Raw genomic sequence first — 20,810 nt, forward strand, 5'->3', positions numbered from 1 at the left:
GAGGTGCCCACTGCTAACCCACCTCACCTGGGGGCTGTCTCCCCTATTCCACCGACTCCTTGGGACCGCATGACGCTAATCTGCCAGTCTGCCAGGAAACAGGCAATGCTTAACTCGCCTGCCGCCAGACAAGGTGCTCACATGCTAAGGGAGCTAGCGGCAACGGCTGGTCCTGCACGCGTCCGGAAACTGTACACAGTAACACAGTAGTCGACTTACTGCCTGTGCCTGGCTGGGCTTGGGCCCCCTTTTGAACTTTTGGATATCTTGTTGTCTTGTGAACTATCTAGATCTCAGTCTCCAATCCCCAATCCCCAATCCCCATTCGAGACCCGAGTCTATAGACCACGATCGACCCACGACAACCCACTCTCCGCCCTCTCGATTCCCCATCGCAGCACCCTGCCTCATTGGGGCCATGCTTCGTTAGCTCAGCTGCCACCTTTCTTTCCTCGTCCCCGACACAGCAAGCTCTCGAGCAAGGTCAGCACAGCAGCCCAGGCCTGCGCCCACCGCCATCATGGCTGTTGCCCGCCCCGTCAGAGTCCTCGGGCTCGCGGCCGTCATGATGTGGTGCTTCTTCCTTTATCAGGTCTTCAAGCCAGGGGTTTCCATACCATTGTCCTCGCCCATCCCAAAAAACGAAAAGGAACCATTACTAGACCGTAAGCCTCCGACCCTGAGCCTGCGCCTCGTCGCCTCTCGCCGCGCCTCGCCTCGCTTCGACCCTGTGTCGCGTGGCGATTCTCTGCTGTCTGGTTGACCAGCTGACATTGTGAACTCTGCAGCAACCGGCGAACCAGCAGGTGTCCTCCGTCGCGCCGGCCCCGGCTACGCACCAGATGCCAAGGAACCCGCCCGTATCAATGCCACCCTGCTGGCCCTCGTACGAAATGAGGAGTTGGGCGGCATGTTACAAGCCATGAAGGACCTCGAGCGCACGTGGAACCACAAGTTCAACTATCCTTGGACCTTCTTCAACGACAAGCCCTTCACCGAGGAGTTCAAGAAGCGCACGCGCGAGGTTACCAACGCAGAGACTCACTATGGTAAGCAGCCGTCCATGATGCCAGGGTGGCGGGAGGATTGTCGCTTACGCAGTCTGTAACAACAGAGGTCATCCCCAAGGAGCACTGGGACGTGCCGTCCTGGATCAACATGGACCTCTTCGACGAGTCCGTCAAGATCCTCGAGGAGAACGACATCCAATACGCCGGCATGATGTCCTACCATCAGATGTGTCGCTGGAACAGCGGCCTCTTCTACAAGCACCCCGCGCTGGCCAACACCAGGTACTACTGGCGTGTCGAGCCCAAGGTGCACTTCTTCTGCGACATCGACTACGACGTGTTTGCCTACATGCAGGACAACAACAAGACCTACGGCTTCACCATCAACCTCTACGATGCCCCTGCCTCCATCCCGACCCTGTGGCCCGAGACCAACAAGTTCCTCGCCGACCACCCCGAGTACATGCACGAGAACAACGCCTTGAACTGGGTAGTGGACAAGTCTAGGCGGCCAGACCACAACGACAAGGCCAACGGCTACTCGACGTGTCACTTCTGGAGCAACTTTGAGATTGCTGACATGGAGTTCTGGAGGAGCCAGGCGTACGAGGACTACTTCAACCACCTTGACCGTGCCGGCGGCTTCTTTTATGAGCGGTGGGGAGATGCACCGGTACACAGCATCGCACTTGGCCTGTTCGAAGACAGGAACCGGATTCATTGGTATGTTGTTCCTCTCGCTTCTCTGGCTCTTGGATTGTGGCTCTGTCAGAGGACAAGCAGGTCTAACGCTCACGTGTCAATGCACAGGTTCCGCGACATTGGATACCAGCACATCCCCTTCTTCAACTGCCCCAACTCGCCGAAATGCAAGGGCTGTGTGACGGGCCGGTTCACGGACGGAGAGGCGTGGCTGAACAAGGAGGACTGCCGGCCGAACTGGTTCAAGTTCGCGCACATGGACTAGACGGGGAGGGGGGCCACAGACGAGAGATGAGAGATACCAAGCCGAGGAAGGCACAAATGGGGTCATGATGATTTCAAAATGGAGCGTGGAACGGGACCGGGTACTTTTCTTTTGCTTATGAGCACTTATATCCTTTCCTGGCAACCACAACAAGCTTGGTGGATGGATATCTGCGTTGCGTCTGTCACAGCATTTCATGGGCAGGAGGTGTTTGGCGCCAGGCTATCAGGTGGGCATTTGTATGTCCGCAGTAAGGTCGATTCCGGAGGGGCACAGGGCTCATATAGAGAGACGGACAGCACCCAGCTCAGCTTTGGATGGCAGGAGCTGAAGTGGAAGGGCGAGCCATGGGGCCCACTGCTGGATTGCGTGTTGGCGTCTTGGTCCGTCAAAAGCCACAGTGATGATAATGTACCGTGTAAATTCAGTCAGGTCACCATCGTGTGCTTCATCGTATTTACCCCCCCCCCCCTTCCCCTTCAGTCTTTCGTCCGAGCAGTCTTTCGCCCGAGCTATTACATGCAACTTTGCCTCGCCAATCAGCAACCCCGAATTATAAGGAATAAATAATCAACATGTTGTGGCCCAGCTCGCCCCTAGCTCCACAAGCCTACGTGCACTTGTGCGTCGAACCGACGCTCTATTACGACGTTGGCTGAAGTCCAATACAGCGTTGGATGCTCTGAGCCAAGACCCGGCACCCATGGTTCACGTTTAATACAGCATGATCCGCCTCCCCCCTTTCCTCCACCTCTCCTGCATATAATGAGGAAGTCCCATATAGCAGCGATACTGGCAAACTTGTAGAACTAGTCCTTTGTATTTGACTTTCGTAATGATATTCTAAGGCAGGGTATATCCGTCAAGTTCGAACTGGTAGTCCTTGGTCCGCAAGGACCTTCATGCTCTCCTCCTTCTCTCCTCTCGAGTTTGACAGTCGCCGCTCAGGCCGGGCCAAACACCGTCACTGTCCCTGACGTGCCACCAGCGCAGAACTGGTCGCCAAAGCCGCCCTCCCTCCACGCCAGACAGCTCACGACGTACTTGCGCTCCTTGGGCTTCCCGTCCCGGCCGACTAGCTTCTTGAGCCGTTCCGCGCCCCCCGGGCCCCACGGCACAGGCACCCTGGCGGCGAGCTTGCCCGTCATCAGATCCCACGCCCATATCCTACCGCCGTCAGCCGCCGCGTGCCCGCCGTCCGCGCCAGCAGAGCCCGTCATCTCGTCCCCGGCGACGACGAACCTCTCCCCGGCACCAAGCAGGCTCTGCACCCTGAAGTCCTCATTCCTCCACCCCTCCGCCTCCTCGCCGGAGCCGCCGTACGCCCGCAGGCACGACCCGCTCTCCCGGTCCATGAGCCTCACCCGGCTGTCCAGGCTCCCCACGAGCATCGCCTTGCCGTCGCGCGAGAGGCACACGCTCGTGACGCTCGCCCCGACGACGTCGGCCGTGACCTTGCCCACGCGGACATCATAGCACCGGACCCGCCCGTCCACGGAGCCCGCGACGACCTCGGCGCCGCGCACGACCACGGAGGAGATGGCGTCCGCGGCGTCGTCCAGCACCTGGATCGGCCTCGCGCCGCCGCCGCCGCCGCCGGCGCGCGCGTCCCACACCCTCACGGTCGTGTCGAACCCGCCCGACACGACGAGCGAGTCGTCCCCTCCCCCGACGGCGACGCAGTTGACGCGCCCGACGTGGCCCTCGGTGGCGTGAGAGAAGCGCCGGACCGTCTGGGCCGTCGCCACGTCCCACAGGAAGACGGTGCGGTCGCCGCCGGCCGAGGCGAAGCGGGCGTTGTCGGCGGTGACGGCCAGGGAGAGGACCTCGTGCGAGTGGGCCTGGTAGCTCTGGATGAGGCGGCCCTCTGGGAGGGGCTCATGTGGGCTTTGCTGTTGCTGCTGCTGCTGCGGTTTCTTGGTGATGTACGAGTTGGCCGGGTGGATGGCCGTGCTGGGCGAGGGGTTGTACAGCCGGATGGAGCGGTCGGCGCTGCCCGTTAGGATGTAGGTGCCTGGGCTGGCTGAGTACGATAGGGCGTGGATCGGGCCTTGTGTTGTGTGTCAGTCAATTTTGTCTGACTTCTCGATGCGGCTGGCCACAAGGAAACTGAGATGAACTCACCGTTTGCGCCCGTAAGAAAGGCTACGGGCTTGTATGGGAAAGCCATTTCAGAATTGAAGCCAGATTCTCCATGACCTCGCAATGTGTACTCAAATCATGTATTGAGGTTTTGTGTGAGCGGCCATGATATGTGTGAAGCACAACGAAGCGTGGTGAGTACTCGAGGTGGGTTCTTGAGGCCGAAGATGAGCAGTGTGGCCACCGCTGCTTACATAAGTCACCTGCACCAGTAAATTGGCTGTCTCATCGCGTGACATCGGATGAACACTGGGCATGTGAGGAGCACATCTCACCAGAGCCTGCTGTGTTCTCTGCACGCCTCGCAAGTTGGGACATCAATTTCTCGCGTTTCTCTCTTCATTCTTCTACTTGTTCATCCTCATCCTCCATGCCTATGCCTCCCTCAAAGCGGCCTCTGTGGGTGCGCCCTCCCCCAATGCGTCGCCCTCGCTTTTCTTCTTGATCTACATCTCGCTTCCCTCTCTCGCCTTATTGTACAGGGTATTGCGTTATAATACATAACAGGCAGCTGCTTTCTCAGACCGCCCTCGACGGTTACTTTGGCCACGAAAAGAAGGGGAACGTGCCCCAGGCTGTGTTCGGATGACAACGTCAGAGGCTCCATGCTGAGTCCACGCGTGCCTCTTTACCCCACTGCATCCATGTGAAGGGAATAACAAGCCAGATAACGCCGGTGCATGCATCAAAATCATAACGGACGCTGTGGAAATATGGTGGAACCATTCCAGAAACGACATTGGGAATGGTGAAAAAGAGGAGGCCATCGTCCAAACCACCGCCAGATTTGCAGCTGCTCGGCCATAACCAGAGGACTTCGCGGGCAGGCCAAACCGACATCAACAAGACAGTATGCAAGTTGGTCGTCCTCTTGTTCCGCCAACTTGCTCCGGAGCTGCCTCACTGCTTCTGTCCTGGATTGTGGTCTCACGCGAGTCGTTCCAAGTGGCGGCTCTGAGTTCCGACTCATGTGAATACCAGAATCCGGGCTGTCACCGTCACTGGGTCGCCACAGTTGTGACACCGAGGCCTGTGTTACCTCGAGACGTCGAACTCGGTTGAGTGCTCACGACCAATTTCGTGACCGCGGTGGCTATTGAGCTCGCCTGTTGCTGGCACCTTTGCTCGCCTCGGGCCGTTTTCGCGGTGATTTAAATCGAGCGTCGTCCGAAAGACACTATCACATGTGCTTTGTCAAGCCCCCAAAAAGGAGGCATACAGGGCGCCGGGGGCGCTATACACGAGCGTCGTGTCTTCTGGCCAATTCACAGCTGTGAGCCGGACTATCCCAAGGACCCCAACGCATGGACAAGCCGGAAGACCAAAGGGAACTCACGGATCCGCCTGCCAGGTCCGCCTCAGCATGTCCTCGTGGATTCGAGGGAGCGGGAGCTGGCCCGCTGGTCGCTCCTGGGGCGGGAGCTGGTGCTGCGGCGGGGCGTGCTGCCACGAGAGGGCCCGCGCCGCAAAGTCCCTGTCCCTGCCCCCGCTCATCTCCGCCGGCGAGTACGACGTCTCGTACGAGTACCTGGGCCGCTTGGGCGGGACTTCCAGCGACAGTGCTGGGGCCCCCGTTGTCCGGGGGGAGACGGAAGGTGATCGCCTGGACGGCCGTGGGAGCTCAAACGGCAACCGGCCCTGTCGCGGCGGGGACACCTCCCGTTCCGTCATCAGAGGCGTCGAGGGAGACGTGTTGTGGCCGCCGCCTCGGGGACTATGATGGTCGCTTTGTCAGTCATGAGTGCTTCCTTTTCCACGGGCAGAGACTGTTCGAGAAAGGGAGTGAGAGGGGGGGGGGGCGGGGCTACTAACGCATTCTTGAACTTGCAAATCCTCCCAAATTTCTCGCACTGGACACACCGTGGGTAATCCGGGTCACACTTAATCTTCTTCTCCCTGCACGTCACGCATGCGATCGCCAGCCTCTTGCGTGGCTTGCCCGCCTTGGTGACGCCCCAGTGCGCGTTGACGGCCTCCCCGTCGATCACTGTCTTGCAATGGCTGCCGTCATCGTAAAAGTAGCACAGTCCCTCGCCTGGCAGCTCAGCCGCCCGCACAAACCTAGGCAGGAAGTGGGTTCCCGTCCAGATCTTGGGGCCCAACCCGTCCTTGGTGGGAATCGTCTCGGCCGCCACTGGTGTCGATGGCTGGCTGGAGTGCTGCGAGTACGGGTGGTGCAGCTGGTATCGGTGCTGCGACGACGCCGACGATGCTGACCTTGGGTCATGATAGCTGTTAGGGTGGCCTTCGTAATCGTGTTTCTGCCCTGCCAGGTGAGGTGCCCGGGAATATCTACTTGAAGGGTCCCGCGGACTGAAGGAGTACTCGCTGCTGGTGCTACCGCGGCTGAAGTCCTGGTGGGAGGACCATCGACTGCTGGACTCTGGTCGATGATGACTCTCCAGATCCCGGAACCCAGGAGACAGTGGGCCGGGGAAAGCTGACCTTACGCCGCTGGAGAACGACGCTGTTGTCCTGTCGTACACTTTCGGCTCGTACACAGTCCTCGACTGATGGTGCTGCGAGGAGGATGATCCGGGTGTCGTCGGTGCGAAATACGAGGAAGAAGAACCTGATCGCTCGAGGTAGCCTCCAGCACTCCGAGGGTGGTCAAGGGGAGACGTGGCCGGGTAGGACGGCGGCCGCTCCGAAAGGGGCGAGAGTTGAGGGCGCAATGCCGAAGGGAACAGGCTGCTAAGGGATGGCAGTTGTTGCCGCTGCTCATTGCTCGATGAGACGGGCGGCTGGGTCCTCTGCTCCTTCCTGGATTGCTCGTCGTCCGAACCTTTCCTGCTCATGTCGCCGGTGTCGGTCGGGTGCTGGGGGTGGTCATAGTTGGACATTGGTGGGGAGAGGGGGCCGTTCGACCGCGATCTCCAGGCCAAGCGGCCCTCTGAAGGTACAGTTGAGTATGTCGAAGAGCTTGGGCTCACCAGTTCAGGAGGAGTATCTGGGAGGGAAACTGGTGGCGCACGATGCTGCTGAGGTTCAAGAGGAGACAACATCTCCCATTGACGAGAAAGCCTGGAACGTTTGTGGTTCTTGGGTGCTGTTCCTCACTCAACGCTGTTCTATGCACGGCGTGGGCAAGATCCGGGGCTCCAAGTCCGACTGATGTGCTCCGGCTGCCTAGTTGCAAGCCAGCGCCACTGGAGATGTTATATGATCGGTGGTCGCAGCAGCAAAAAAGAGAGCAGTCCGCCGGGTAAATATGGCCAGCCTCTGTCGGTCTCCTTAGCGGCGCAGCAGGTATGCCCGGGCTCGCACACAGGCACAGCACTCAGTCAAGTGGAAGCGGGAGCAAGCTCGAATCCCGTCTTGAGACCTTCTTCATCAGGAGCACAGCGGACGGTTGGGGATGACTTCGGCCAGAAGGCAGCTTTCTCCTAGTGGTGCTCTAGTCTTCCCTGCTGGTCGAGGGTTTATACGCAAGATATAGGTGGTACGGTCCCGGTATTCTGGTCGGGCTTGTGGGAAGGAGGGTGGCAGAGCCCGGATGTTGACTAGATGGCGCAAGATAGTGGTGTGGCTTGAGACGGGCGAGTATTGGTTATTGTATGCCACCGGCCGAGCCGCAGAGGGACAAGACTTCTCGCCCGGTCTAATAAGTTGGAAGTCTGGGGGACAGGGCTCTGGGGTTGGCACAAGGCACCGGTGACCTGGGTGCTTGAGAGGGACGGCGCTACAGTGCCGAGAGGAATATTAAACAGGGTTCACGGCTTATGTGGGCTCTGGCTTACACGGGTACGGAGTACATGCCATTATCCTGGTTGTGGGTACGGAAGGGGCACGGGTCGACGACGACTACCGAGCATCCCAACGTGTTCTCGGCAGGGCCCATTGCCCAGGGAAGATTACAGTTGAGCCGAGTCTGTGTGGCTCTGCCCAATGCGGTAGACGAAACCGCACAGTCGGCGATACACTTTGGACAAATACCCAGAATTGTCTGAGACGGGGGCGTGCTTTTTCCTTCTCCACACGTGGGTTGGACGTCTCTACTTTTCTCTGGTGCCGAACATCTCATAAGATTAGGTTGGATGGATCGAGAGTGATGTTGCCCACCGCGCGCCACCGTGGTCTCCATAACGGTAAGGCGGACGATGTCCCCTCCCCTACATGGCTGACGAGGTGCACTGCAGTGGTGTCGATGGAGCCACGGGAAGTCTTGGAAGCAAGCCCCTCTTGGCGGCTGGTGCTGGCTGGTGACTAGCAAGAGGGAAAGAAGAAGAAAAAGAGTGTGTGCCCTGCAGGGAAAGCTGTGCGGAATCCATCGCGCAGAGGGGTCGCAGGGGAGATTACAAGGACAGGGTGCAGAGTCGGGGGGTTTAGCAGAAGCAGGGGCAAAGTAAATCTGGATGCACCCGTGCTGCTGGGTGAAGGAGAGGCGCCACGCCGCAATGGGGGCCGCGGACAGTCAGGTTGGGGCTCGTGAGATGACAGAAGAGAGGGCCACGGCCGGGTCGAGGTTCCAGACTCTGACATGAGCAGATTCCTCTTCCCAAAACGGGAAGAGGTCCTCAGGGGGTTCACCTCGGGACGGCCCAACGGCGTCGACATGTCAAGGGTTGCAGCTTGGGAGGGGCGAACCGCAGCATGGCAAGCTTGCAAGCCCACTTGAGCATCTGAAATTCGATGCAGCAGGCCCTGGGCGGCGTGGTATCTCCCATTCCGGGACCCGGGGGGCGGCTCCTCGTAATACACAGTAGGTACTGTGTGCTGCCCCATAGGAGAGGGCGCCTGGAGAAGTGCACAATTCCATTCTGGCGCTGCACGTTTTTCTTTGTGAAGGACAAGGCGCACAATAAGATTCGAGCCTTGTCACAGACAGGAAGGAGGTACGGGGCCTCAGCCGGGGCGCTGTCCCCACAGTGGCCTAAGTCGAGAGGCCGGCGCTCAGGAACAGACAGGGGCACCCATCGCCTGTCTGCCTCTGGCGTCATGGCTTGACACCGGCGTTGACACTGCTCATCAATGTCAGTGCCGTTTTTTGCGTTCCCTTGGTCCCCCCGTTGCGCCCCGGCTTTTGGGGCCTCGAACCGCCGATCCAATGCGGTAACTGGCGCGGGTGGCTTGGGGATTTCCATGGTCCCCCAGAGATTATACCACAGTAGTCAACATGCGTCGCTTGTGCTGGCGGCTAGAGCCCGCCTAAGCAGCCCGGCCGGCGCCTGGCAGAGAGGCCCCCGACGAGAGCCGGTTTCTGGTGTTGGCCAGTGTTGCCAAGCCCGTGTGGACGAATGTTTCAGGGATCAGAATCCATCCTGCCGACCTGCCCACCACGAGACTGTGCTGTGTGGTCTGCAGATAATCAGATGCATTCCACAGGACCAGATCATCTCAGCTTCCAAGCCAGGATGGGGGCTGGAGGAGGCTCTCCGAAGTTTCCGATGTGCTCGCTGCCACCGGGGCAGAATAAACCTAAAACATGTCCTCTCTGCTCCTGCTTCCTCAGTCCCGTTCAGGCCATCGGGGCTCATCTGCGATGCATTATGCAGGGAAATAAGCTGTTGCTTGCGGCAAAGTGGTCTCCAGCGGCAGAATGTGCAAGCGCGAGCCCGGCACAGGCCAGCCGTCCAAAGCAGTCAAGCTGCCAGGCTGCCAGAGGTGGTCTGCGGGAGGCCGTACCGTGCCACTGTCCACCCCCTAATCGCCGGTGCGCATGGCCCGAGTGGGATGAGATGGGTGTCCCGCATGGCCGCCCACAGGGCAGTCATTCTGTATGTAGGGCCTCAGATCTCTCTACCTTAATCTTGCCAGCCTGTACGATCATGTTTGTGCAATGACGTTGGTGCCGACGACGATCAGTACTGGATGTGTGTCGCGCCTCTCAAAACAGCCCACCATCCTGCCATCCCAAGTAGCCCACGCTCAAGTCATCTTGCCAGCGCGCTAGCCTTCCTAGCGATACCCGGCAGTGGTGGATGATGTAAAACTACCCGTGCCACTCGCGCCACAACCCGGATGTGGAACCCTTGAGGTCGATTGATTGCCAAGGGCACATTCCAGGCATGTGGATCGGGAAGACAGGTGAGGGCCACAGTGATATACGCGGTATTGCGTTGCATGGTGGGCTGCATGGTACCTGCGGATATAAAAAATGATCACTGCTGGGACTTGGCCGGTGGTGGGGCGGGTTGTGCAAGCCCTCTCAGGGCTTCCAGTCTCCGGGTGCACAGTGATCACTCAAGTGTACTCGGCGGCGCAGTACTTTGGTTCAGATCCACCCCTGACCCCACTGGCTTCGGACGTACTCAGTACGAACATGTCGACTAATGGGATGAAGGCGGGGGGGCGGCACCGTCGAAGCGGAGGTGGTGTGTCAGGTCTCCCGCCACATCCCTTTCGTGTACAACCTGGTTTATGTTGTGATCACGATGTTGGTTCAGCCTCTGCACACTGGAGATGGTGCGATGAGACTCTACGAGCAAGTTTGCCATGCTCGCTGTGTGAATACGGCACATTAGCGCCGCTATAGGGTCGACTTGTGCAAAGTCAAATGAGCGGCGTGCGGCAGTCGAGGACCCGAGACTCTGGTTGAAGATCGAGAGGGGAAGGTACCAAGAGCCGGAGGGACGCCTGATTTCCTCCGCAGGATGAAGGAGGGCCTCTGGAAGCGCGGCACTAGCCCGCGTAGATATCAGTCCATGGCCCGCGTAAGGCGTCGCGAATGCGATGGCGTCGTCGTAGCTTGCCCCCCCTCTCGCATTAGTGACCTGTCGATGACCCGCCGAGTGCCCTGCGCACCGTAACTGGCTGCAGGGCATGTCAGCCACCACCCGGCGCCATGAGGTTCATTGATGAGGTGCAGGCCCTCCCTCCCGCAGGTGAAAGTGCAGACATGCTGCCTGGAACGGTAGATGAGACGTGGTAGGTAGCCATTGTAGATGGTGGCTGACGCTTTGGTCGGGTCATGACCGTTCACTGTCCGCAGACTAATGCTGTGCAGCCCCCCGTCCCCCCATTCCCCCGTGTTGTAGAAGACGTTCGAGTGCTGGGCGTGCGGGCCCTGCTGGGGTGTGATTGACGAGGCCCGAAAGAACCTTGCGCGGCGCTGCAATAACACAGGCTATTAAGACGGGCTCGGCATGTCGTCGCTAGCTCGATCCAACGCCCTGGGTCGGAGCTCAGGCAAGCCGGGATGAGACGCCTGGATGTCAGTTGTCTCCCGGGCGCCCCTTTTCTCACGGCCACTAGCCCAGACTAGGCAAATTCCTTCCTAAGGACACATGGATGGCAATCCACTCCATGGCGTACCCCACCAGCCCTAGGACAACATGGGTGGGCTTGGCTCTCATGACAAAGTGAGCAAGCCACAATCTCGAGCATGCCGGTAGCAAACTTTTGAGATAGGACGCCGGAGCGGGGCAGTTGACGGCTCAGGTGTGTCGTGCCGCCCGCCTGCTGGATCGCTGTGTCAGGTCGTGGTACTTGAAATTTGCTTCTGAGCTGCGTCCTGCGATTGTTGTTTCCCCCGATCGTGTGCGAGACCGACCCGTTGTGCCATCAAGAGTTCCTGACGTCCCGTCTACAAGGATCACCATGCTGGGCGAAAGCGGCCTCTTGTCCCGTTAGGTATACATCTCGCGGGTGCGGAGCCACGACGAAAGCCAACTCGAGCAGAGAAAGTTCATTACGCTGTAATGCGCGTGCAGGCTAGGAATACGTGCCCCCTGCGAAGCCGACTGCAAAGTTTGTTTTCTTGCCGGCCTCGAAGCATCTGACCAGCCTAGCTGAAGGCCGGCAAGTCCCACAGGCGTAGGGGCAACGTGAGGTAGCACATCTGCAGCGAGTCCACAGCTGACTACCGTCCTTCCGCCTGCCAATCCCGACGTGGCTGGTATGGTTGCTTTTTCTGGGCTCGCTCCGCTGCCAACACATGCTCACACCCGGTTCGTGTTGTCAGTCAGTCTCGTAGCGTTGCAACAAGCTGCCGCATGCGTGAGACGATAATTCGATAGCTCGAGCCGCTAAACGACCAACATACAGTGACATCGATCCATATTCATTCTGCAAAGGCAAATCTCCGGGGCCTCGGAGAACGGACAGCGTGGCGCGGGTTGCCCTACCGTTCCTGCCCTCCTGGCGGTTAAGATCCTGCGGGTGGGTTGAACAGCGTTACATCAAGGCCAGCGATAGGCCTATGGACGGAGGTGCTGTATCAGTAATGCCACCACAAGGGCTCCTGTGCTGCCCACGACGCTGATGTCGGCAATGGGTAACTCTGAGCTTATCCGATGGAATATCAGCTGAATCGCATGGCCCCTGCAGCACAGTCCCTAAGGAGCCGCCCTTCGTCAAGGGCCAAAAGCCACGTGCGAATCAACGGCCTCGTCCCGCCAACGGTATCCAGATCTTAGGGCTTATTCCTTGGGCATGCCGAACGACCGCGCCATAGAGCGAGCTCAGCGAGCGTTTCATGGTGCAAGGGCTAGCGGCGACTTTCTCGCGCGAAATCGATAGGCCCAATCCTAATCAACGCATGTCTGCGGCACAAGGGGAAAATGCCGCATGCCCATTTCGTATGGCTAAAGTGATGCCCCAGGCCGGTGTGGCACCGCCTGCGAGCTCCGATCACCGTCGAAGCATGCGTCTCTCACCCTGGCTTCTGCGGCAGTCTGAGGAGAGAGGCTCCTCAATTGACAGGGCCAAAGGTTGCAGGCAAAGCCGTGCCCTTCAGCCGAACGGGAGGAGCATCGACTGTGCCCAGACTCCCCTTGCTGTCGAGTTGTGGGTTGCTTGCAACCTGGGCTGTCTATCACATCCACTCACGGCAGTTCCCATGCACATAATTTGTCGATGGCACGCACTGAACTGTGCAAGACCCACCTCGGTCGGCCGATATGTTAATTTCGGTTCCGAAGAGCGTCAGGATTGGCATCCCTGGATCCGATCCTGACATCTGCTCAGTCGCGGCAACGATATCGTTCTATGCTGAATGGAGGAAGGGAGCCCAGCAAAAGAGTGCAGAACCATGGGAAACCAAGCAGCGGGAAGCATATGGTTTGAAATGAAGGGTCGCCCTGCGGACTGGATGCTACCTGGCCGTTGGAAGGGTAGGATGCCATTCCGTTCCGCTGCAGTGGAACAGGTTCTGGCACATAGCGTCGTCAGAACGAGGCCGAAAGGCCCGTTTTGTGCCGGGCTGGTCATCAGGTTGGTTCGAGAACCCCCAATAGAGTAGAGTCACTCCCAGCGACGTGTGTGCAGCACTGTCCGCTATCGTGGAACGGGCTGCGGATAGGAACAGGTCGCGGAACTTCGGCTATTGCAGCATGTGAAAATCGATGGGCACATGTACTTGATGTCCAAGCTGTCCGCACCTTGGCATGTTGGACGTCTCATACCCAACAGCCGCAGAATGGGTCACTCGAGGGCGGGCCGAAAAGCCTCGGTACAGTACACAAAAGGTTGCCCCGTAAAATGGCCGACCCACAAAGGTGGTTCGACTTTCGTTCTTGAACCAACGAGATAGGCCCTGGTAGGGTGTGTGCCAACTAAGCCACCAGCCACCGGCAGGGCGAACTTGTAGCCGGCGGGCACGAAGGCACTGGAAGCTCGGCAGACTTGGTATCTACGGTTTGGAAGATAAGTCGGCACGTCTCTGCCAATAGACTTGACGTGACAGCCTTGTTGCTGTCGCCTTCACACCAGAACTCGGGGGTGATGCTGTGGCCAGTAGTCAGCACTGCTCCACGACACAGCCCTTGTGTTCCCAGGGATTCAGGGAGACGAAGGTGGTTGAGGTCGACAAAAGGACCGAGGAACTGTACTATGTAGCTCCTGCCGTGGCATTGCAGAAATGCAGTTGCGACGTCTTGACGTTGAACACAATTGCCTTCTAGAAAACCCAGTGTTCGCTGGTATGTAGCCGCTCAGTAGGTCCCGCGCGCATGCAAGGTAAGGGATCTCCTTGCATGTTCCCCGGCTGCACTCCGACGGGGCGCCTGGACCTCGGCTTCCTATTCGGGCCTGTACTCCGGGGCAAAAGATAAATCGGCTCGTCGGCCGACGCAAGAGTACTCCGTGCGATCCACATGAGCAGATATACCGTTACATTGTACACAGTGTTCCGAGAAAACAGCCCGTCCATGCCTCATTCCCGGACCAGGCAGAAGCGTTTTTACACGCGCTAGTCCCGACCTGACCTCTGGTTGCTGGGCTCCCTGTGTCCCGTCATCCGCGGGATGTCTGTCTTCCAAGACCCTGTCCGGCCCTGAGGTCGGGGGTGTGCCGAGAGTGCGGAGAAGGCGGAGCCGTACGTCACGGCACATGCACGGCTTGTGGCCGACATGCTTCATTTGAACATGTCGCCCCAATGTCATGACTGAGGATTTGTGAAAGGCCCGCTCTCCTTCGCAGTCGATGTTGTAGCTTGTGCGGCAGAGCTTTCGTGTTCGTTTAGCCGACCTAGGTCGGAAAGGGTCCAACTTCCGAGCGGACGAAACACTGCGGAATGTGACGGTGAATCTTGATTTCTCTATCGATCTGCGTCTAGCTCACACTCGCCCTTGGCGACCCAGGAACATCGGGACCGAAAAGACACCCGAAGGGCACGAAGATTAAAGACGCGGCACTGGAAGCGGCAACATTATTCTTTGTGGCGTCGTGCCGCGATAGGGTGGGGGTGTCTTCGGCCGGAGGGCAGAGGATGATGCTAGCTATTAATAGATATATGTATCCCACGGAGGTCGAATATTCTCCGTTTAAGACGGTCGGGCTGCGCATGGTCAACCTTGGATTCCGCATCATCTCAAGACTTACTCCCATTGGAGTGAAGCATATGTTTATCCTGCCAGGGCTCCAGCTTCTCAAAACTCTACCTTGCATATATTTCTTAGCGGGCAACAGACTAGTTTTTTCAAGCGCTTGAGACGTAGGAGAAGGGGGAGATCAGCCTATTCACTGACCCTGCGCATCGGCCGAGAAGGAAATCAGAGAGCTGCAAGAGGGCCCCCAGGTTGGGACTAGCTCCGGCTAGACGCTCCGTCACAAGCGGGCTTGCCAGGGCTCAAAGTCCCCTGGGCTGAACCCATTGGGCAGTGTTGTAGGAGGACTCGCTTTCGAATCGAACGAAGCTGTGGCTCTGACATCAGTTTTGGGGATCGTTACCTATCGAGGTGATAATCAGCGGTGATGCAGTGTCACAATTGTGTCGGCCCTCGAGGCAGTCGACGACATAATATACCCACGAAAACCCGCGAAACAGCCTATCGGGAACAATATGCCGCAGAAATTTTAGTCAACTCCACTGGCCCCTTGTGCGGTTGGACCAGGTTACTATTGGGCGAATCGTGTCTTGTACAGCTTCGTGACACAGTTGGCTCTCGGAAATGCAGGCCATCCTCTAGGGAAGCTCGAGATTGTTTTGTTTAGGTGGAACAAATCTTCAAAGACGATGACAAAGCCCCGGGGGGCCGCCACTATGTGTGTGGGCGTGTGTGGGCGCGGGTGCTGCACAAGCTGACAGGTCGAAACCATGGAGAATGCTGGGCATCATCCATAGTGAGCAATACCGATGATTTGCTGACATGCATGGCATGTTGCCAACTTGTTGCCCAGCTGTATGCGGAAAGCTGCGCCCGGCACTGATCCTGCAGGAAGCTTCCTCGTTGAAGATTGGAGCTTGGTATTCCCCGTCGGCATTCAAGGGCGAGTTGACGGCGAGGGGTTCTCGGCCGACTGTGGTGCGTTGCCCGCTGTTGGGCGACCTATCGTGAGCAGACCACTGGTTCCGGCCAGGTGGTGGTGTCGCAAAGCCGGAGATCAGCTTGAATGGCTGGGCAAGGCGATGGTGAGGTGACAACGGTGAGCGGCCCCTCGTGCCGCTGCCGGCTCATCATTGACATGGCAAAGCCGGGTTACAGTACGTATACCCAGTACCGGTACTGGCGATGTCGTGGAATTGTGCAGGCAGGTCAGACGGGCAGCTAGCACCTAGATGGAGCACCTTCCGGATACGGCAGGGTTCAGGCGTGCGGCTTGGCTGGTTGGTGCAAGGCTGGATCGGATGGTGCAAGACTGGATGGTGCAAGACCGGTTGGGGGGCTCGAATATCGATCTGGCCAGCCGTCCCTCGCCTATCTTGCCCAGCTGCCTGGCCGGGGGACGAAATGCACTGCGGATGCGCCAACGTGGTGTGGGTATGTGGTTACAGTACCAGAGGGCCAGGCCGGAACATTGTCGACACAAAACGGTGGCTGCATGCTCCGTCTGTGCCCACGCAACTGCCACGCTGCCACGGCGGACAGCTTGCGCGTTGTGCCCTGCTCCGAGTCGTAGATTTGCGTGCGCCGTGCGGCAAGCTTCAGCCCAGCCCACTGCCAGGGCGCCGTCGCAGCGCTAGCAAAGAGAGTTTTTGCCCTGCGTGCAACATCGGGTTACACTCGGATTGAATCCCATAATGCACAATGCTGAAACCTCACACGGGGCTGACGGGTTAGAGCAGGAGGCGAGGCTGGGCCTCGCTGAGCTTGCTGGGCTGGCTGGTCGAGGCTTGCTTGGGGCCCGCTTCTTGCGAATGCGAAGGAGAAACACACGGCGAATTGGACGGGCAGGCGTGGCGGGCGTGGCGACTCCAGGCTTGTCCAGGTGTGGCTGTTCTTGTCTGCCAGGTCTGCCTGTGTCTGTCTGTCAGCCTGTCAGGTCTGACAATGTCGGCCGTGGGCTGAGGAGGGACGTGATTGATGGGAATTTGATTGTCCGGCCGTTTGCCTGCAGTACGTACCAAGACGTCGGTACCTGGATGTCGGCCTAAGGGGACACCTGCATTAGCACGAGCACAATGGATCGGACGACGGTACAGGGCACGTGCAGGGGTCACGCCGCTAGAAAGCCCCTGGACAGCCGCTGGAAATGCCATCCATCCATCTAGATGCACAGTTCGAGCTCGAGTCCGCATCACGTCATGCAGCGAGGGTCCAGCGGTTGTGGGAGCTGCAGCACCGCATGGTCTGTCTCCTCAGCACACAGTAACGCCCCGGTCATTTCGAATTGGACGGCCATCCTGCCAGAAGGTGCACGCCGGGAGGGACTGAGCAAGACAGCAGGCTGCAATGTCCTAGCTGCCTAGGTAGGTAAGCCGGTTGACTGACCTCAGTGCTGGGTGGCCACCAACCTGTTACCCGGGCTCTGGTTCTGGCTATTGCCCAGGTCGCGGTGATGCTTCACAGGAGCTTGAGGGAACAGATACACGAGCATGGAAGTGGAAAGCTCTGCTACGGAACCGGGTGAGACAGATCGGTCTCACATACATCACTACCGTCACACAGCCAATTTTCAGAGCATAGGAGAGCTGATCATAGAGTCCATACCTACCTTCCATCCGGTCATCAAGTAGGCGGATATCCTGGGTCTTGTGGGGCTTTGCTATGTGAGAGGAAGATTGTCGGAAGATGAGATCTCATTAGAAGGTTCAAAACAGCAGGTCCAAGAGATGAGGCCTTGGACCTCTGTCGTGAGAGGCAAATCAACAACACCCGAGAGTGGCCCATCAACACTCGAGCATATCTGCTCGCCCCATGGTCCTAGCTGTCCCTCCTTGCCAGGTTCGAGTGCAAAGTATGCTGCCTCATCAGCGATACGCAGACCAACCCCACCAATGCCAGGCCCAGACCGGTCAGCCACACTCCCCTGAAAGCCTCCATGAATGATTCGATGACGCCGTCTCTCCAGCCATCCGGGAGATGTTTGAGCTCGCCAAGGTCATCTCTGATCCTCTTGATCTCTTCTGCCGCCCCCGGCAGCGCCCCGAACCGGTCCCAGAGCCGCGCCTTCAAGATGTTCTGGTACACAGCAGACGCGATCGTAACACCGAGCGTCGCCCCAACGGACCTGAACGCGTACGTCGCCGACGTAATAACTGCCTGTTGCGAGTGGTCGACCGCGGCGATGCAGGCCAGTAGCGTCACCGTGAGCATGCCCCCGTAGCCCGCGCCGGTGAGCACAAAGGCAAAAAAGGGCACCCAGCTCGGACTGGTGGCATCCAGGGTCGAGAACATGATGTTGCCGGCCACAAAGGACACCAGCACAATTATCCCGAGACCGAGGTACCGGCCAGTCCTCTTCATGATCAGGCCGCATCCGATGGAGCTGAACGACACACCCAGGGAGGCGAAGAATGTCCTGTAACCGGATTGTGTAGGTGAGTAGCCCAGGACTTGCAGATAGAGTGGTATATAGAATATCAGTTCGGTATTTGCTAGGTATAATGTCAGCAGACTGCCATCTCATCCAAAACTCGGCTTCGTTTCGCGTTGGATCTGGTACGTACCCATTGTGCAGACGAGGTTGGTGATGCAGGCCGTGAAAACGGTCCGGTTCACAAGCAGGCGCACTGGAATGATAGGCAGCGCTGCCCGGCTTTCCCACCATACAAAGCCGACGAGCAGGACAAATGCCAACGGCAGTGTCGTCAGCACCAGGGGATCTGTCCAAGCGACCAGGTTTCCCCCCGCGTTCAGGCCAAGCAGCAGGACCACCAGGAACGCCATGGTCAAGAAGGCCCCAAGGAAGTCGATGCGGGAGATGAACGACTTGTTGGACGCCTTCGGTGGGACCTTGACCAGGAAGAACACGAGCAGGCCCGACACGATAATGACGGGGACCTGGACCAGGAAGGCCAGCCGCCACCCCCATGAGGAGTTGTCGTTCACGAAGCCGCCGAAAACACCTCCCAGCATGGCCCCAGAGCCGTAACAGATGTTGCCGATGCCCTGGACTATGCCCCTTTTCCTCAGGGGGACCAGGTCGGAGCCCAGGAACGTCGCGATTGACATGAGCCCGCCGCCTCCGATGCCCGCAACCACCCGGCCGATGATCATGGCGGTGTCGGTCTGGGCCAGGCCACAGATGAGGTTGCCCGCTGCGAAAAAGACATTGCTGAACACCAGCCCGGGGCCACGGCCGAATATGTCGGTGAGCCTTCCCGATATGGGCTGGCAGGCAGCATTGGCGATCAGGTAGGCGGTGGCCAACCACGAGAGCAGGCTCAGTGACTTGAACTCGCTTGATATGGGCGCCGATAGGGTCGCTATGATGGTCGAGTCGATGGCTCCCAGGAATACGCCCACGTAAGCGCTGCTGAGAATGAGCCACAGCCGCGGGCCGGTGACGTCGTCGGCTAGCACCGTCTGCTCTTGGTCCGCTGAGGCGCCGTCGCGCGCTTGTCTCTCAGCATCTGCCGGGACAGCCTTGGACTGCCCATTGAGCAGTGGTGTTGTCTCATTGTCCCGTGCTCCTTGGAGGGCTGGCGCTTGCCTTGGGTCGACAATCGCGTCCCCGTCCTGCCCGCTCATCTTGCCCGAAGCGCTCGCCTTCAGCTACTCAAGTACTCAAGTACGGCCACGCAATGCTACACTTGTCCCAGTCGCAGGAGGCAACGTTTGTGATTCGTGATGCGGCTTTGATCTGAGAAAAGCTGCGAACCAGCCAGTTTGTGCGTGTGCACGAGTCGCTGGAAGAGTTCTTCGAAAATTGATAAGCGAAAGGGCACAGTGATGGGCCGTCTCCGACCACCGGCAGCTGTGAAAGCAATCCGGCGACTAGGGTCCGCCCCCGGCGCCGGTATTTCGGCCTACTTAAGTAGAGAGATCCACCACCTCAGAAATCCACATCAGCATCCCACAAGTAAGATCACGCTGAACCTAAGAACGAATTGAGTTGCACATTCTCACTGTAGATTGTACGCAACGAAATGGTTCAGAAACACTAAGCTTGCCGTTGTCGTGAGATTGCAAAGTCCAAATTGAACCACAATCGAATCACAACGGCCAACAGAGATGACCAGGGAACATAGCCAAGATATAGTTAAGATATGGAATATTTTAGTCATCCGCTGGGCTTCGAGCCTCCCTTCATCTGTATCAGTTGTATATTTGCGTCCATGCTTGAGAGCCACTTCCTCCAACACAGCAACTACACATGTAACAATCCCATCAAAAAGATAAGACCCAAGTCTCTTTTTGAGTTCAAAAGATAAACAACTCAAGGTAAGTTCACCAGTGTGACCCCCTTAATTAACAACTAAACTCATAGGTGTGTAATATGGAAGAAACTCAACAACGAGACTAGCCAAACAGGGTCTCAGACATCATCACAACTTCGACAGGTCCAAGCCGGTAGCCACATGTGTACCTTGTCTAAAGACGGCCTATCTGAGTAAGGTATGTATCAGCAGCAAGTTATGTTATCTTGGGACTGTTTCCTTGAGAACAGAGCCCCCTGGCTGAAGCTATTGCCGGTATTTTGTGTTCGTTGAAAGGTATGTAGTTCATGCAAGCCCGAATTTTAATTACCTAGTCGATCTGATCACACTCTCAAGAAACATTGCAATAGACATAAACACTACAAGGTACTATATAGCATATTTAGGGGAAGGACTCTCACATATTATGAGGCTAGAGTTCAGTTTCTCATCGATTGATGCCACAGTTCGTGGAACAGAGCTCGGTTTCAAATACGGTATACCGATCAACTCGGATGTTCAACCCAAAATTTGAACAGCGAACAACCGAGTCGCTCCCACACTCCATCAATTTATCAAACAGCCATGACGCGGAGCCGTAAGACCTTCTGACACAGACTAGAAAGCGTTGATAGTTGCGGGTTTATCAGTCGAATCGCGAGATACGTTGACGACGGGCCAGTCAGTACTCACGCCAGTGGCTGCCATGCCGTCCCGAGGTCCCGGCCAG

At 57.9% G+C, this 20,810-nt stretch overlaps 4 protein-coding genes across 4 annotated transcripts; 1 reads left to right on the plus strand and 3 right to left on the minus strand.

The window, feature by feature from the left end:
* Positions 1–65: 65 nt before the first annotated feature.
* On the plus strand, positions 66–2,433 carry KVR01_010577 (uncharacterized protein). Its single transcript, XM_044795043.1, has 4 exons — positions 66–665; positions 789–1,049; positions 1,115–1,733; positions 1,821–2,433. Exons 1-4 carry the CDS (start codon positions 521–523, stop codon positions 1,975–1,977), a joined length of 1,182 nt encoding a protein of 393 aa, XP_044640736.1. The 5' UTR covers positions 66–520; the 3' UTR covers positions 1,978–2,433.
* A 345-nt stretch (positions 2,434–2,778) lies between these two features.
* On the minus strand, positions 2,779–4,238 carry KVR01_010496 (uncharacterized protein). Its single transcript, XM_044785462.1, has 2 exons — positions 4,102–4,238; positions 2,779–4,027 (listed from the first exon to the last, which is right to left on the minus strand). The coding sequence occupies exons 1-2, from the start codon at positions 4,145–4,147 to the stop codon at positions 2,922–2,924; spliced, it is 1,152 nt and encodes a 383-aa protein (XP_044640655.1). The 5' UTR covers positions 4,148–4,238; the 3' UTR covers positions 2,779–2,921.
* Positions 4,239–4,389: 151 nt separating this feature from the next.
* On the minus strand, positions 4,390–8,538 carry KVR01_010220 (uncharacterized protein). Its single transcript, XM_044791016.1, has 3 exons — positions 5,932–8,538; positions 5,456–5,833; positions 4,390–5,375 (listed from the first exon to the last, which is right to left on the minus strand). The coding sequence occupies exons 1-3, from the start codon at positions 7,122–7,124 to the stop codon at positions 5,354–5,356; spliced, it is 1,593 nt and encodes a 530-aa protein (XP_044640379.1). The 5' UTR covers positions 7,125–8,538; the 3' UTR covers positions 4,390–5,353.
* Positions 8,539–16,638: 8,100 nt separating this feature from the next.
* KVR01_010299 (uncharacterized protein) lies at positions 16,639–19,572 on the minus strand. The gene is made up of 2 exons (XM_044791753.1): positions 18,389–19,572; positions 16,639–18,316 (listed from the first exon to the last, which is right to left on the minus strand). The coding sequence occupies exons 1-2, from the start codon at positions 19,410–19,412 to the stop codon at positions 17,643–17,645; spliced, it is 1,698 nt and encodes a 565-aa protein (XP_044640458.1). The 5' UTR covers positions 19,413–19,572; the 3' UTR covers positions 16,639–17,642.
* Between the last annotated feature and the right edge of the window lie 1,238 nt (positions 19,573–20,810).

The sequence above is a fragment of the Diaporthe batatas genome, assembly GCF_019321695.1.
Source record: "Diaporthe batatas strain CRI 302-4 chromosome Unknown Contig00013, whole genome shotgun sequence".
NCBI classification, from domain to species: Eukaryota; Fungi; Ascomycota; class Sordariomycetes; order Diaporthales; family Diaporthaceae; genus Diaporthe; species Diaporthe batatas.

Excerpts from the sequence above, each read along its gene's own strand:
- KVR01_010299 (XM_044791753.1), bottom strand. The coding sequence starts at position 19,412 with ATGAGCGGGCAGGACGGGGACGCGATTGTCGACCCAAGGCAAGCGCCA. Across the intron at positions 18,317-18,388 it reads CAACCTCGTCTGCACAATGG|CAAATACCGAACTGATATTC; the intron begins GTACGTACCAGA and ends CATTATACCTAG.
- KVR01_010496 (XM_044785462.1), bottom strand. The coding sequence starts at position 4,147 with ATGGCTTTCCCATACAAGCCCGTAGCCTTTCTTACGGGCGCAAACG. Across the intron at positions 4,028-4,101 it reads CTTTCTTACGGGCGCAAACG|GCCCGATCCACGCCCTATCG; the intron begins GTGAGTTCATCT and ends ACACAACACAAG.
- KVR01_010577 (XM_044795043.1), top strand. The coding sequence starts at position 521 with ATGGCTGTTGCCCGCCCCGTCAGAGTCCTCGGGCTCGCGGCCGTCATG. Across the intron at positions 666-788 it reads AAAGGAACCATTACTAGACC|CAACCGGCGAACCAGCAGGT; the intron begins GTAAGCCTCCGA and ends TGAACTCTGCAG. Across the intron at positions 1,050-1,114 it reads CAACGCAGAGACTCACTATG|AGGTCATCCCCAAGGAGCAC; the intron begins GTAAGCAGCCGT and ends CTGTAACAACAG.
- KVR01_010220 (XM_044791016.1), bottom strand. The coding sequence starts at position 7,124 with ATGTTGTCTCCTCTTGAACCTCAGCAGCATCGTGCGCCACCAGTTTCC. Across the intron at positions 5,834-5,931 it reads ATTTGCAAGTTCAAGAATGC|TCCCCGAGGCGGCGGCCACA; the intron begins GTTAGTAGCCCC and ends CGACCATCATAG. Across the intron at positions 5,376-5,455 it reads CGGACCTGGCAGGCGGATCC|AAGACACGACGCTCGTGTAT; the intron begins GTGAGTTCCCTT and ends TGAATTGGCCAG.